At 41.3% G+C, this 16,241-nt stretch overlaps 1 protein-coding gene across 1 annotated transcript; it reads left to right on the forward strand.

Annotated features, from left to right (window-relative positions):
- Positions 1-5,379: 5,379 nt before the first annotated feature.
- On the forward strand, positions 5,380-15,444 carry LOC137879442 (nuclear receptor subfamily 1 group D member 1-like). Its single transcript, XM_068720160.1, has 8 exons — positions 5,380-5,959; positions 10,870-11,181; positions 11,289-11,377; positions 11,499-11,643; positions 12,869-13,434; positions 13,543-13,728; positions 13,843-14,053; positions 14,150-15,444. Exons 1-8 carry the CDS (start codon positions 5,941-5,943, stop codon positions 14,344-14,346), a joined length of 1,725 nt encoding a protein of 574 aa, XP_068576261.1. The 5' UTR covers positions 5,380-5,940; the 3' UTR covers positions 14,347-15,444.
- The last annotated feature ends 797 nt before the right edge of the window (positions 15,445-16,241 follow it).

The following is a 16,241-nucleotide window of genomic DNA, read 5'->3' on the forward strand; positions in this document are numbered from 1 at the left end:
GAATGACAATAAAAATCATTGTAGTAATTCTCTTGATTTGGCATTTTGTGTTTGGTTGCAATCACAAATTATTTAAATAAAGCCATTTCCACATTTCTGTATCTGGAGTCATTTTAACATTTCATTTAACATGTTCAGAACATTTCAATCCTCATTTCATATTGATCAAATCGTATATGATTATGTTGATCAATGTTTCTCATCCAAGCAGTCCAATGCATGTATGTGACCATTTCCATAAATTCCTTCACATGACAGCTTAAACAAATACTGGTGAGTTGAACAAAAAGACACAGAGAAGAGAAAGAGTTTCTCAATGCCAGAAGATATACCTGTACCTCTGAGAAGCCCCTGGACCAACTTACCTGGCATATCATTATTATAGTCCATAGCTACAAGGGCAAAGCCCTACTACACAGCCCCATCGACAGTCATAAATTGACTGATATTTAACGGCTAATTTGCCACTACCAACCACACCCATAGTCAGTTTTTCTGCTGCCACTGGACAGACTACCAACTGCTGTTTTCATTGTTTTTAAACTGCTTTACCTTTCATATTACCAGCCGTGTGTCCGTCTAGAGGCTGATGTCGGCCCATCAGACGCTGTAAAATTTGGTTTTGGAGTATCAAATCGAATCCGTTTTTATATCCTTGTTTTGTTCTCTGGTCTGTTTTTGGATGTGTGCCTTCGTATTGACTGTCCATCACGTTGTATTTGTTTAGTCATACCTTAACATAAACTCAACTCTTCTGAAGGCAAAATGAATCCCATCCTGGTCCATTGGAGATGCTTCTGCACTTCTGCTGGAAAGGGAAAGTAAGAGAAGGCAGAATATCCCTATTCAAAGTCAATTCATTCGTTATGTCATGGGATGATATTAGGTTATGTCATGTCATGTGATTATTGGACTGTTCCTGTCCCATTGTAGTCTGCTATATGGTGCATTATCTTTTAGTCTGTCTGATTATACCTGTATTATTATTATTATTATTATTATTATTATTATTATTATTATTCTAAAGAGGGATAAACCTCATGTAGTCTAAACCCAGGCTTTGGATCTAAACCTGGGCTTTCCATATGCTGCCTCTATATTGATTTCAGTTCACATGAAAAGCCATCAATACAGTGTAGGCCTTACATTGCAGCATTTCTACATTTAAAAAATGACAAAGATAAAGCTTCTTTAAACCTCTCCAGGTAAACAAAAGTGCAGTGAGTGAAGAAAAAAAAAAGTCCTGCTGACATTACATCCCTACTGAAACTATTACAAAAATATGACACTTTCAGAAGCTCTCAATATCCTGTTAATGTGACTGTCAGTATTGTGTATTGCAATAAGACCACAGTATTTTTTGGTAACCCTCAAAAACAGGGCCTCAGCACAGGGTGTGCACATACTCCAAACAGAGTTACTGAGACTTGGCTGCTCATATTTCTAAGGTCTTACAACTCTAATTAGAGCACCAATGCTAATCAATCATGTCTAATTTAGCTCTCCCTGCATCTCTGTTGATGTAAACACATACATCCACACCTTGTGATGGCAGAGGTTTTAAAGCCCTTACACGACTACATTTAAACCTTGGGAGGACTTTGAGAACTTGATGGACTAGCCAACACAGTCCACTGAAAATAAAGCCAACTCAAATACATTTACCAAACAAGCACTGCCACCTAGTGGAAAATAAAGAGTGAGAAGAATAGAGAGGGGTGAATGGCTTTTTTTCCTCTGGCATTATTGTTGCTAAAACAGATGACATGACCCCCGAAGCTCAACCGATGAACTGCAAAAAAATACACATCTTCAAAAAATGTGTGTGAAAGCGTTATTCAGCATTATTCAGCGTTTTCATCATCAAACAGCTTTTTCTCCCCCAACACGTTTCCATTATACAGCTACTACAATGCAACACTTGAAAAAGTAAACAGTACAGATTACATGCAACAAATAACTCCTTTCGCCCAGATGACCGAAGTATTTGTGTGACAACAGCAGCAACATCTGTATTCCACCAGAAGCGAAGCTGCACTACTCATGTGAACCACAGAGAGGCGCTGTTCACTTACTTATTATATCTTCTGGAGGCATCTTTTTAGGAGGAACATTTACTGTTGAGTCTCAGACTTCCATTTATTTATCTACTTATTTATTCATTCATTCCACTTAAAAAATGTTTGATTAATTCAGGTACAAGACAGAAGATATTATAGAACATTATAAGAAAACTGCATTTATTTCCTCACAAGATATATGTTTAAACAAAGTACTTTCATTCAGCCCTTCAATAAAAACTTTGAATGTGTTGTTGAAAAGGTTTGAGCAAACATTAAACAGAACGCTGAGCTAAACAGAACAACACACGGCATCAATGGTATATACCGTTTAATAAGATAATAAAACTGTTATCATTCATTTATTGTTCCCACATGTGACGTAAATTTGTGGATTTACCTTTATTCAAACAAATGGAATACCCACAGAACCAACAATGAGCTAGTGACAAATCTTAACATAATTTTATTTAGTTAAAGTTTTCTTACCAACTGTTTCATGAGTCATGTGCTGAAGTTAATTATTGATGCTAGAATGTAATGTCAGAGATGAGCTTTATTTTATCAAGTCGTTATTAAAAGTGATTTACTTTGCATGGTCGATACTCACTATTTGACATTTGATGCTAAAATAATGCACATGAAGTAATTGTATGCTCATCCTGTATTCAAACGTTTAGTTAAGTAGGCTACAGGTATAGCAGTATTAGCAACAAAATGCACTTCAAAGAGCAAAATTAAAAATATTAACGTTAGTTTTATATTATTAGCATATTATTAATATCCTATAATGATTGGATCAGTTAAATACCATTATGTAAGCAGTACTCTAATATTGAATTTGGCCAAAGTGGAGCTTTAAACTAGGCGACTTCATATACTGTTGGGTAGTTTACTCTAAAATACATCCATTTCCTAAAATAAATTATATTTTCTTTATGAAAAATCTTAATCTTAAATGAACTATAGTTGTAGCGGAGTAAATTATATTATATAATACAATATATCTTTTTGAAATGTAGGAAAGTAGCCTCAAAGGGGAAACACTTTTTTACTTTCATTGGAATCCCTTTAAAAACGGTGTCTAAATAGATTCCCTTCAGATGTGAAACAGAAACTTTAAGTGTCAGGTAGAAGCGTGACCTTACTCTCCTTAAACGTATTCTGTTCAAAAGATATGGAGCTTCAAATGCGTGTTGTGCCCTGCTGCTGATAATTAAACGTACTTTAGATGAGGAAATGCCAACTCACTGTCCCATTTTACCAAACCTGAGCTGACTCAGTGCATACAAAGGTTGTGTCTGTTTTCCTCTTCACTGGTTATGAACTTGGCTATGATGGGCATTATAACAAGGTGCAGTCAAAATCTGGGGGAATGTTTGTATAAAAACTTAAAGAACATCATTGAAGGTCTATGAAAATGTTCCATCATTAGATCCCCGTAATTTAAATAGATAGCTACAGGCAGAATACATTGCAATCCAGAGCAGGTGCTGACTTCAATATCAAACACTCTGTGACCTCATAGCCTAGTTCCCTGCAAGAGAAAGGCTGTCGAGGAGTCACCTATCGAGATTAAGAAGGTTGTGAATAAAATACATCAAGGAGTGAGCTACGTGACCTAAAAGCAGCCTATTTTTCTGTGTCTGGGAGCAACGAGGCGGTGTTTTTGAGTGCTTTCTGAAAGGTTTTTTTGAGAACACATTTGGGCTATTTTACGACGCTCGTGTTTGACCTACATTCACTCTGTTCCGGCCAATCTCCGGCGATAGTTTGGCTTTATGCAAACACAAATCTGTGGAGAGAAAAGAAACGTGATGGAGAGGAGGAGGTGCTGTGAGAGCGTGGTGGGAGTCACGGTGAGCACCGCCCTTTTCGCACGTGCCAGCTTTTTCAGGCAAAGATCGTCTATGCCTGGAAAGAGGGCCCCTCGTTGAGTTAAGATTGCACCAGTGTCCGTGTTGACAACGTGGGCGTTGGCCTTTGCGCATGCGCCCTGCTTATGCAGTTATGCCTGGAACAGGGAAGGCACGTGGACAGGCAGTGACACGTTGACCTCACATTGCAGTACACTGTTACGTCTCAACTTCTCTGTCTTATGAAGATTTATTTAAAAGACGTTTTATGTGTTGCAACTTGAAACTATGTCCTACATAAATAATTACAGACTTGTTTAACATTAAATCAAATCTTAAATGTACATTTAGGCATGTGGAAACTACAATACTTCAAAGTATTGTATTAAATATGGTAATAAAAAATATGATAATACAAAAATTATAAAAATAAAAAGTATTAATATGACAAATTGATATTGTTTAATAGTGATTTGTTCATACATACACTTGATTATATTTAATATGCATACATGTTTAGCCTGTCTAATAAAATGTGTATTACGTATTACAAAATATACTATTTAATCTGAAATAACAGGAAAATCCATTATATATTGTGCACAAAGGACTACATGTCATTAATGCAAACTGGTATGGGGTAATTTACTGTATAATTTTGATTTGTTTATATGTATATACCTGTAGCCTCGTGTTTCTTGCGCCAAAATGCAAAATTTGTCTCCTGGGGATCCATAAAGCTTGAACCCATCTTGTTTTTCCTGTCTTAAATGATGAATAGATTAATGAATTATAAAATATATATTTTTTATTTTAACAAATCTTTATTAATCATTGTCTTATTAAGATTACATCCAGTAAAGCATGCCATGCTCCATAACATGTTTAGCTCAAACACATCTATAATAAAGGTAAAATAATATAAATGTAGGCTGTACCTCTCGCTAGAACATTTCCATTGACATCTTTGAAAAGAAATAGGCGTATCACCGTTGCTTTGCTTATACAACCCACCTGCATAACAACCCGGTGCGGACATTTTCAAAAAAAGACTTATATCATGGCTGTAAAGCCCATTGTCGTTTGTCCTTACCGAACAAAACTGCGACAAAAGTCGGGAGAGGAGGCAGGAGTGAGACCTCTCGCTTCCTCTCGCCTCGGTTCCTCGTTGTCTTATCGCCCGAGCCCAGGCAGCCATTAGCATAAAATGTGTGTCAGTAGGGCAGCGTGAGCTCACATGCCATGCGCACATGCTGCAGAGCTTTAACCAGCATTCCAATGTCGAACGAGCACAATGTGCCGTCTCCACGCGGGGCTCTCGGCCAATGAACGACGAAGAACGAGTGAAAGAGCGGGGGCACGAGGAAGGGAAGGGAGGGGTAAAATCGGGTGAAATGTTTTCAGAGAGCGTGACACACAGGGAGGGGGAGAGAGGGAGGAGGGAGGGAGGGAGAGAGAGACAAGCGGTTGACGGGACTACAAAAAGAGAACAGGAAAAAAATGGTCACATTTCTCAGGCACCTGAAAACGTGCTGGTTATTTTAGGACTCGTGTTGCTTATTGATGAGTGGGGGAGTGTTTAAACTACTTCCACTCCGGTCATGTTTTGATGGTGACTGTACATGGCAAGCAGCTGAACGCGTCAGGACCTTTGTAATTTAGAGAAGCCATTCACAGTGATATCTCACCACAACCTGGCAACATAGGTGTGCAGACGGAGAGAGTCGAGCTGTCCTTTGCTGTCTCTTCACCTCGGGACATTATTTTGGAGCAGATTTGCTCTAATTTCCTTTTGAATATTTATTTCTCTTGTTCTTCGCTGACCGGGTTTTCTGAACAACCCCAGTGCCCCGCGCACTCTGCTGTTGGTCAGAGCTTTTTGGATACACTCTGGCAGTCCTTTGACTCTTTCACCTATATCAACGAAACTCATCCGTAGCGATCACAGGCAGCCAGTCCAGCATCAGACGCCCACAATTCAACACAGCACGGAACAACGGAGCGACATCAACCTACTAAGAAACATGGAGCACAGTCCTGGTGGTAAGTACGCTTTATAATGTAAATGTGTGTATTTTGCCTGAATCCTCTAGAAATTGTTTTTTTCTCCATGTGCCAAACAGCAATAATAGAAAAAATAGGAAATGGTGCAATATGATCAGATGCCAATGCATTTCTCTATATTCACATATTATTCTTATGTAGTGCATGTATTGGTTCATTCTAAGGATGATTATCAGCACAATCTATTTATGTATTGATAGATTCATAGCGTAGCAATGCGATAATGTCTTCTGTGTTTTATCCTGTTCCACTGCCTGTCTTTTAAAATACTGTCTAATGCATTTGATTGTTTTATGTACTTGTGTAATTTCCCATTTACGCCAAACTGAAGCTGTTGTGTTTCAAACAAAGTACAGCTGTTAATAAACCCACTGTTACAGTCGCGCTCAGTTATAGTATATATTTAGTGGTGAATGGGTGCGTTTTTGACTGTAATTCAGTCGTGTAGCAGATGGCGCGTTGCCAAGTGCTTCTGGGCTGCAGACAGTTGAGAGTTTGGAGAGTGAGAAGCGCACGGAGAGGGAAGTCCTCTATCGCCAATCTCTGCGGCGGACTTCCGATTCTCTGCATGTAAACAAACTCACGTGAGGCGCGACCCAAAACGCCCCTCTGACCAAGCCCCGTTTTCATTATTTCATTATTTCCTTTATTCTCATGTTACTGACTGTCAGACAAGGTGAATCAGTCCCTCTGCGCATTAGTTCAGACGAAGTTTCTAGTTTCGCATTAAAGGGAAGTGGTAGAGAGTGAAGTGTTACTTAGTTGCAGTGTTTGGTTAATTTAACTTGGCTGTTTGTCTTTGGCTGAAGGGTAACTTTTTTTCCGAAACACGTGTGAGGTGACTATAGGAGGGAGTCACAAATAAATAAAAAACCAACGACTTGAAAAAAGAGTCAAAACCCAGTTGCGCCTGGACCTGAATAATTATATACATGCAATGATATCAGTTTTCAACTATTTCCCGTTAACACCGTGGTTCAGTGGTAGCCTATAAGTATTGTATTTAATAAACATGACAGGGAATACTAACGTGTGTTCATTTCTGCTACAGCAGTCCCAGTATAGACCAGAACAGACCAGTAACACATAAAAGCAATGCTGCCCTGCTGATATAGGCTACAGGTCAACACCGATTGAAATAGATACAATGTCAGTAATAAGCCTTTAAGTGACATAGACCGTGAATTAAAACATCGTCATACATAGGACGTCACTTCACCATACATATTAATTTAATAGGAACCATACAGTATTTTAAGACGTCCTTGAGCTGCTGCATGCCCATTATGGCTGTCATATCTTTTCATCCAGTGCACCCTAGGAATCATGCGCCTGAGTGTGTGTTTTTTTTAATACGCAGTTACCGCGCCTCGAGCTCACATCACGTGCGCACAGCCCCAGAATCCACGTGCAGCACTTGATTCCCCGTCACCCCGCCCCTCTCGGTTGTTCCCTCTCCACCGAGCTCACTCTGCTCGCGCTCAGCTTGCACGGGGATTCCTCTTCATTCGCTGATAGCTTGGTCAGTGGGTCAGAGAGGTTTAGCAGCCGCTTCTTTTGCCCTGGTTACTATAACTGGTTTGAAATGTTTAAAGGTAGTTATAGTGGACCACATTAAACGTGATGTTATTGGTATCTAAAGGGACATATTAACCTACTTTTGGTTGCATTTAAACCGGGAATTGGGTGACAGGACAAACCAGTTCCGGCGCACACGCACACACATTTTAAGTGTAGTATAGTAGCAACAATTTGAATGCCAAAATTAACCATTATCATGCAGACATTGAGCAATAGAGGTATTCGCAAAAAAAGCCTAACTTATTGATACAATGTCTAGATTAGTGTTATTCACTTTGTCATTGCACTACATTCTGGAAAAAGTAATCAACCATAGTCTCTCCCTTCAACCTCATTGGTTGAAAATTAAACTGCATAACTACTGCTAAGAATGTGGTTGTATTAGTAGTTTAATTTTAAAAAAGCACCCTAAAAGCATGACTGTGGCCTGAACATTACGGTCTGTAATGATCAAAACGATGTGTCATCCATGCAGTGTGTTTTCATTTCATGGGAACAATAAGCTTAATGTTGAGTTCTGATGCCAGTCCTGAAACCAGATTCCTTCTGGTTGTTAGCTTGAAAGACAATCACACAACTTGCTAATTCATAATAAAAGCCAAGCTGGATTCAGGTGTCAGATAGTATTTCTCTCCCAGGATTGGGTATAAACTGCAACTCCTAGTATATATATATATATATATATATATATATATATATATATATATATGTGTGTATGTATATATATATATATATATGTATATATATATATATATATATGTATATATGTGTATATATATATGTATATATATATGTATATATGTATGTATGTATATATATATATATATATATATATATATATATATATATGTATATATATATGTATGTATATATATATATATGTGGGTATACCTACCTTTTGCACTACGCAACTCCTTCAGGTTCAAACTGGAAAAACATTCAATAGAGTTATGAATAAATGTTTATATAACAATAAAAGACCCTTGGATATAAAGTAAATGTTGCCCTCTGTTCTCTGACGCCAGAGACCCAACCCTCTGGAAAGTGCCTCATAAATAGACACATGACATGAGGCCAGCTGTTTCACGTGGAGGAGGGCTTACTGCCCATGCACAGTTGCAAATGTTCACACGAAAGAGTACAAACTAGTTTGAGTGTCGCCCCTACAGACATATGCGCATGCCGCCTGTACATTTGACCTTCCGTGCATGCATGCCCTGGGGGTGGGAACACATGAGAGTGGATGTTCCTGGAGCTCCGGCAGAAGGGAGGGGCGGTGGGCTGTGTTGTTTATTCTGTACTTCTTGTGGCTCTGTGTATCCACAGGTCACATGTTGTAACCTGTGCCTGAGTACAGCAGGGATTATATTCCCAGAGCTCGCTCTGGCACCCAGTCAAACCAGATTCCAGGAAATGGTTAGGAGGGGACAAATTCTGGAATGTTTTTTACGGGGGAAGGGGGCGGAGATGCGATTGTGAATGTAGAAAAGTGGGTGTGGAGCTCATGTAACAGTGCTGCAGATGATTCACATGCCCGTAAAGCTTTATATTTGTCACACACACTACACGCAAGGAACAATGCGTCACAGTCTGGCTGTTATTGGAGCTCCCACCACCACACAAGACCCCCAGGCCCAGAGTACTTTGCATTCAGTGTAGACACGTGTGAGCAGGAGAATTAAGGAGGCACTTAGAGATAAACAGAAACGCGGCACGTGTTTTCTCCTGGAGAGAAAGCGAGGGGCGCCTTTTCTCCAATGATTCAAGGTTCTTGAGAGGAAAACGAGCACAAACCGACGGAGAAAACAATCCAAGGATTTTGTTTCTATACTCGAGATAATACTGCCACTCTGTTAACATGACTGCTGGGCAGACATCTGACAAAAGCCGTGTCACAAAGCAGTGCCATTCAGTAAAAAATCTCTATCTGTCTCAACGTGACTCACATCATGATATGAATGAATGTGGAGCATGCCATCTCCTCACATGGGAAATATTTTTGGTTAGCAGACTTTTATGCTAAGGTATTTAGACACCCGGCTGACACAGTGATCTAATTGTAAATAAAAAAGGAGGGCAAACTCTGAGGATCATCATATGGGAATGAGAAGAAATATATCAAATGAATGTTTGCAATAGTAGACATTACCACCTCTGTTTTTAGTTTGTATCACTATGATACTTTAAATTAAAAATAATCATGTTTGGCATACAAGTGGGAGAATTAGTTTGGATATGCTATTTTCCCATCCTTTAACAGATGTGATATTAATGTATAATTAAATTGAATTAAACTGATTAAAACCATTTAAATGTGTACAGATAATGCCCAGAAACAACGTGACTTTGTCTGGTGCCTCTGTGGAACACAGAGGGTTAAGGTGGCTGTGCCCTGCTTTTGCTTCGCTCTACGTCTGTAGCCACAGCATTAAAGCCCTCTCTGTTCCAAACGTGATGTGCCCTTGCGCTTGTTATTGTACTGCTGCTGCTGTTGTCTACACGGGACTGCGCAAAGAGCCTTGTGAGCCGGGCGGGAACTGTGTCAAGAGTCCATGTGAGCTCCCGGTCAGGTGGCTGGCGGATAGATGGGTCTGCATGCCCGCAGCCAGTGAGGGGAGGGGGGGAGGAGGAGGAGGAAGAAGGGGAGGAGGATATAGAGAAGAAGGGAGGAGGGGAGAGGAGGAAAGACTCAATGCTGAAAGCAAGGCAGGCAGGGAGCTGGCTGGCTGAGCCTACACGTGAGGGGCAGGCTTTTATCTCGCAGGGAAGAACACTGTGTGCAGAACAGAGAGAGGGGGGGTGTTATGTAGAGGGGTATAGGGCATTTCCGACTGGATGACAAAGGCCTGTTTATGGCCTGTGGCACAATGGCTCTTATTCCACATACATTTGCTATGTATATTATCCTGAAACACACTTTGTTTGGATATAATACATTGTAGGCTATTGTATCATAAAAATGTAGCTTCTGTAGAAAACTTCCTTTATCAGACATAACATTTAGCCAAAGCAACACGTTCTTTTTTTTTTTTCATGATTATCTATAGAAACCGAAAGACTACACAGGTATCCATGTCAGAGTTGTTGTTGCTCTAGCGCCGCCATTCTTCAATCGGATGAAGTTTTTTTTTGTCTCAATATGTTTAGGGGGTTTGTGTGTGTGTGTTTTTGAAAGTCTGCCAAATAAGCTCACTGGATCAAAGTAGAGCGTTGCTCAACACTCAGCACTCCCACTCACATTGTACATGTGAACACGACACAGATGAAGAGCAGCAAACTGAGCTTTGTGCCCCTCTCTGTTCCTCCAGGTGGTGTTATCCTGTACGCTGGCTCATCCGGCAGCTCCAGCCCGAGTCCTGGCAGCCCCTCAAGTGGATACCAGACCCAGTCGCCCTCCTCTCACTCGCAGCCTTCCTCCCCAGAGGGAGTCTCCTTTCAGGAGATTGGGCCCCCGAAGCAGAAAGGGGAACGAAGGGGAGGGACGCCTTCCCCGAAATTGGTCTTCCAGTTTCCTGAAGGAAACAATGCTCCCGCTGCCCAAATAACGACGGTGTCGTCCGCAACCTACAGCCATCCCACAGTGGCCAAAAGACCTTGTGGTTTCACAGGAACGTTCACCAGTAAGTACCCACTCGCTTCCCTACTTCCTGTTCTCCTCTAGGTTTACCTGTCAGCACTCTATTACTATATTTCTCTTTCTGATGATGTTTTATTGTTTCTTTCATAGAAACCGGCGGTATGGTGCTTCTGTGTAAGGTGTGCGGGGACATCGCCTCTGGGTTCCATTATGGCGTCCACGCCTGTGAAGGCTGCAAGGTGAGACGGCACAAAAATAGTATTCTGTCATGTATTTCTATTTGGGTACAAACACAGCCGACATGTTGCCACAAAGTACACTCTTTAAAGCCTTTTTTTCTTCTTCTTGTGCCTTCTCTAGGGTTTCTTCAGACGCAGTATTCAGCAGAATATCCACTACAAGATGTGTGTGAAAAATGAAAACTGTCTCATCATGCGCATGAACAGAAACCGGTGCCAGCACTGCCGCTTTAAGAAGTGTCTCTCCGTGGGCATGTCCAGAGATGGTGAGAGACAGTGATCAGAATCAGTTTTTGCTGTAGCTTTTGACAAATTCAGATTTTAGTGTTGGAATAGTTCACAAGGAGGTCTCGCTCCTCATCACAAAACTTCATTTTCCCTTCTTCATCTTCTTGTCTATTTTCTCTCTCCATTCCCTTCCTCTTGTCTTGCGTTCTCTCTGACGTCCTCTCTCGTTGCCCTGCTGTCTGATTTATGGCAAGACGAGCTCTAGAGTCCCAGTGGTCATCAGTCATGGAAAAACTGTGACAAATGGAGTTTATTTTGGGAAATTGGGGCGCACAGTTGTTTATTACCCTGCACGTCCACCAAGATGTGACCTATTTTTTTTTTGTCAACGCTGACATTAACAATCAATCATTTGAGACATAATGTTATTCTCTCCTGTTGTTATTATTGAAAAAACTACAGTGCTTGACTTGAAATATGAAATAATATTACTCAGTTAATCTGCTCTACTGCATCATTTCAGCGCAGGACTCCGATCTCTCGGGACACAGCTAAACTAGGTGATGATAAATCATCTTTTTTCTGGAGCATACATTTATAGCTGACCTAAAAAAGACAAAATAGGGAAGTAAACTTTATCATTGGTAACCATATTTTAATTTAGAATAATAAAAGGGAAAATATATAGTTATTGGTTCTATCCAAACCCATAATAATACTATAGACCCTCAAAGCCTTTTTTATCACATGTTTGCTTGCAAATCAATTTTATCATCCAATTCTCACAACCTTCAACCCTTTGTCTCTTCACCTCTCCCACCTGCCGCTGTCATTCTACAAATGGAATCATGTCGTGTTTAGTGTTGGTGATCCAGTGACCTACTTCCACAGAAAATAAGAGATCGAGTGCTCAACTGGAAGTCAGAAAGGAAGACAGAGCGAGAGAGACTGGGGGAGGTGGTGTAGCATACAGCTATAAATAGGGATGTCAGTGGAGGTGCAGAATTGAAAAGGAGGGGGGGGGGGGGGGGGGTTGAGGAAGTCGAATGAGATGAAGGCATTAGTCTCCATATCTCCACATAGAAATGACAGCTTGAGTGTCGGATGTTTCCATATTAGAACAAAGAGTGGTTGTTTCTCTGTATTGTTCAATCATTTGAACTGCCTGAGTGTTTATGTTGCTACATGTGTTAGTTAACATGCTGCCAGTAAGGAGCTGGCAGTGATATCAATGCTAACAGAGGATACCTCTCTTCTCCTCAGCTGTGCGTTTTGGGCGTATTCCCAAGCGGGAGAAGCAGAGACTCTTGGACGAGATGCAGAGTTACATGAACAGTCTCAATGAATCAGCTTCCATGGAAATGGAGGTGTCGCCTCCATCCGACGCCGCCTGCAGTCCACACAACCAGACGAATGAGGGAGTGGGCTCCATATCGCAGTCTTACCACAGCAACTTAATGAACAGAGACGAGAAGCCGCCCAAGATGGCCGTTGGCAACAGCAACATTGGCACTTCCTCTTTCCACAACAACTCAGCGCAGCAGCAGCCGTCACTGTCACACTCAGCCACCCAGACTCACCACACAGTCCACGGGGAGCAGGCGAGCTACCACATCGCCACAGGCTGCCCTGTTTCCTCCACCAGCAATGACAACTCCGCCATTGTTGACAACGCCAAGTACACCTTCTCCTCCAATCAGAACCAGTGCCCCGTCAGCGGCCGCCTATCATCTCAATCCTACTCAGCCAATCACAACAGTTACCCAGCCAGTGATTCCCACAACCAAAGCCCCTGCCCCTGGAAGCTGAACGGAGGAGCCAAAGTGCTGGTGAGACTTTTTATTTATTTATTAAGTATATTTTAATATCTGTCAATTTAATATCAATAAAAAGTCCATAATACTTATTTTCCTCTCTTCTCCCTGTCTGTGTTGCAGGCATGTCCGCTCAACTCCTGTCCTGTGGCTCCGGCCAGTCGCTCCAGTCAGGAGGTGTGGGAGTCTTTCTCCCAGTGCTTCACCCCCGCTGTTAAAGAAGTAGTGGAGTTTGCAAAGAGCATCCCGGGCTTCCAGTCTCTCAGCCAGCATGATCAGGTCATGCTGCTCAAATCTGGCACTTTCCAGGTACATTCCAGCTCAAAATACTTTGTTGGTGGGACTGTGGGACTTTTTCTTTACTTCCTTTCTGTCGTTTGGAGGGGTTTTTCTGATGCTGATCGTGTCTGGTTCTGTCCACAGGTTCTGATGGTGAGATTCTGCTCACTGTTTGACCCAAAGGAGAGGACTGTGACCTTCCTTAATGGGCAGACATACTCGCTGGCATCACTCAGGGCTCTCGGCATGGGCTCCTTACTTGATGCCATGTTTGAATTCAGCGAGAAGCTGGGATCTTTGTGTCTGGAGCCAGACGAGATGGCTCTCTTCATGGCCGTCGTGCTGGTTTCTGCTGGTAAGCAGACATACTAATACATGTACACAGAGCACATACTGTATGCACACATTTCGTTGTGTCTAAACTCTATTTCTCTCCCCCACCTTTCTCCAGATCGCTCTGGTATCGTGGAGATGGCAGCAGTGGAGCAACTGCAGGAGAATCTAATAAAAGCTCTGCGCTCTCTCATCACCAGTCGCCGCCCAGATGATAGCACCCTCTTCCCAAAGCTGCTGCTCCGTCTGCCGGACCTGCGCACCCTGAACAACCACCACTCCGACAAGCTTTTAGCTTTCCGCATAGATCCTTGAGTTCAACGAGCAAAAAGCTTCCTGAGGTATCCGCTTTGGGGAGCCTCCCTGCTCCCCCAATGCGAGCCTGGCCTGCCACATACAGCCTACTGGCCTCTGCATGATGGACAGTTGTTGTGGGAGCTGTGCCCAGTCTGATGCCATAAGAGAGTGAACATTAAAAAAAAAAACACACACATCAGTGAAGGATGTGGGCACAGCAGGAAGGGGGGAGGCTCCTGAACTAATTCTTCCTCCAGTTCCAGGATTGCTAAAACAAACATTAAAAACACAGACTACGTTCTTCCTTGGGTGCTTCCGAGTCAACATCCAACCACCGAGTCACCACCTCTCCCTCAGCGAGTTTGTGCTGAAGACCAAAAAGAAGCGAGAGCCTGTTGTTCCTCACCAGACTTTGTCCTTGTATTCCAGCACACAAAGCTAACACGAGGGAAGCACACACTTTCGCCCAGAGAAAAAGGAACATGTACAAACCTTCACCGACGATGATTTCTTACTGTACATTCATGCTACGATGTGTAAAGGGCACTTTCCATACATTAAGAAGTTCTCATAAATCCATATATAACATAGCAATAGAAATGTCTAATACACGGTTGGGAGGGTGCCCCGTTGATATGACTTAAGCTATTTTCACAACATGTCGCCATGTGGGAAATCTTTATGAAAATCACCCATTTGTGATTGAGAAATGTATAACATTTTTAAGAAATGAGAGTAAATGCATTGTATTTGTATGCGGTAATCAGGGAGAAATTATTGGTCATTTTAGACCGTGTCTGATGGGATATATGTTGAGGCGTTTCCTTGTAAATTTTGTACATAACCTTTATTCTTGGTCCTTGTTAGTTTGCAGATTCTTGGATATGTAAATGAAGCTAGTATTGAATTATCGTATGTATATCACACATAATAGATTGCTCTACAGACTGCAAAAGAGAAATCAGCATTTGAACCTGACAGAGTATAAACTTTTTATTTGAAAGATATATAATTGAAATAAATGTGTTGTCGACTGACTGCATCACCTTGTGAATATTTTGTAAATGTTTTATGGTTGCACCATAGAGTATCATTATTAAATAATGTTATATAGCATTTTTCCTTCCTCATCTTTTTTTCACTTTAATGTGACGCCACCATCTGTATTATTACAAAGGCATACCGTGGAGCCGTTGCCTAGCAACAGAGGCAATCAGCCAATCACGCTGCAGGTCTGAGAGCTGCAGCGTAGGGGCTTTATTACAAACAAGAAACGCCACTTTATATTTGAGTGTGTGATAACGGGTCAAAGCAGTCTCAAAGAATGTCACACTAAATACAAGGTGGTGTTTTTCGACTTTTTGAGCAAAGACAAAAAGTCTCCAGGGAGGGAGACGATCCACTAAGATGGTGTCTGTTTAGTGATCGATGCAAATATAATATAAAGGCGCTGACAAGACAATTTTACTGGAGGTTGATTCAAGATGAGAGTATAAAAATGCTGCAGACAGCACAAGGAGAAGATGTCACCACTGCGATCACTACAGTCCGCTTGAAGACCTAAGAAAAAACATATTAGTATAAATGTTTGGGAACATTTTGAGTCATTGTTTGTTATGAGATGGACTGACGTCAGATCCGAGATCTATACATAGATGCCTTAAATTACGGCTAAAATCACACAAATACATTACCATTTGTAATAGTAGGGATTCATGCTCAAACAAATATTCGCTCCTCTGTAATTATATTGATTAAGATTCAGGAGAACATGTGACTCATCATATGAATATCAGGAGACATATCCACCAGCATATTTATTTTAATTCACCAATAAGCAATAAATCACCTCCGCATCAGGTGATTCTCTGGCAGTAAAACTAACTAACTCTAAGCAATAGCACCATATGAGT

This window comes from Cebidichthys violaceus, unplaced genomic scaffold (genome assembly GCF_023349555.1).
Source record: "Cebidichthys violaceus isolate CVI_PGR_0920_01 unplaced genomic scaffold, fCebVio1.0.p SCAF_25, whole genome shotgun sequence".
NCBI classification, from domain to species: Eukaryota; Metazoa; Chordata; class Actinopteri; order Perciformes; family Stichaeidae; genus Cebidichthys; species Cebidichthys violaceus.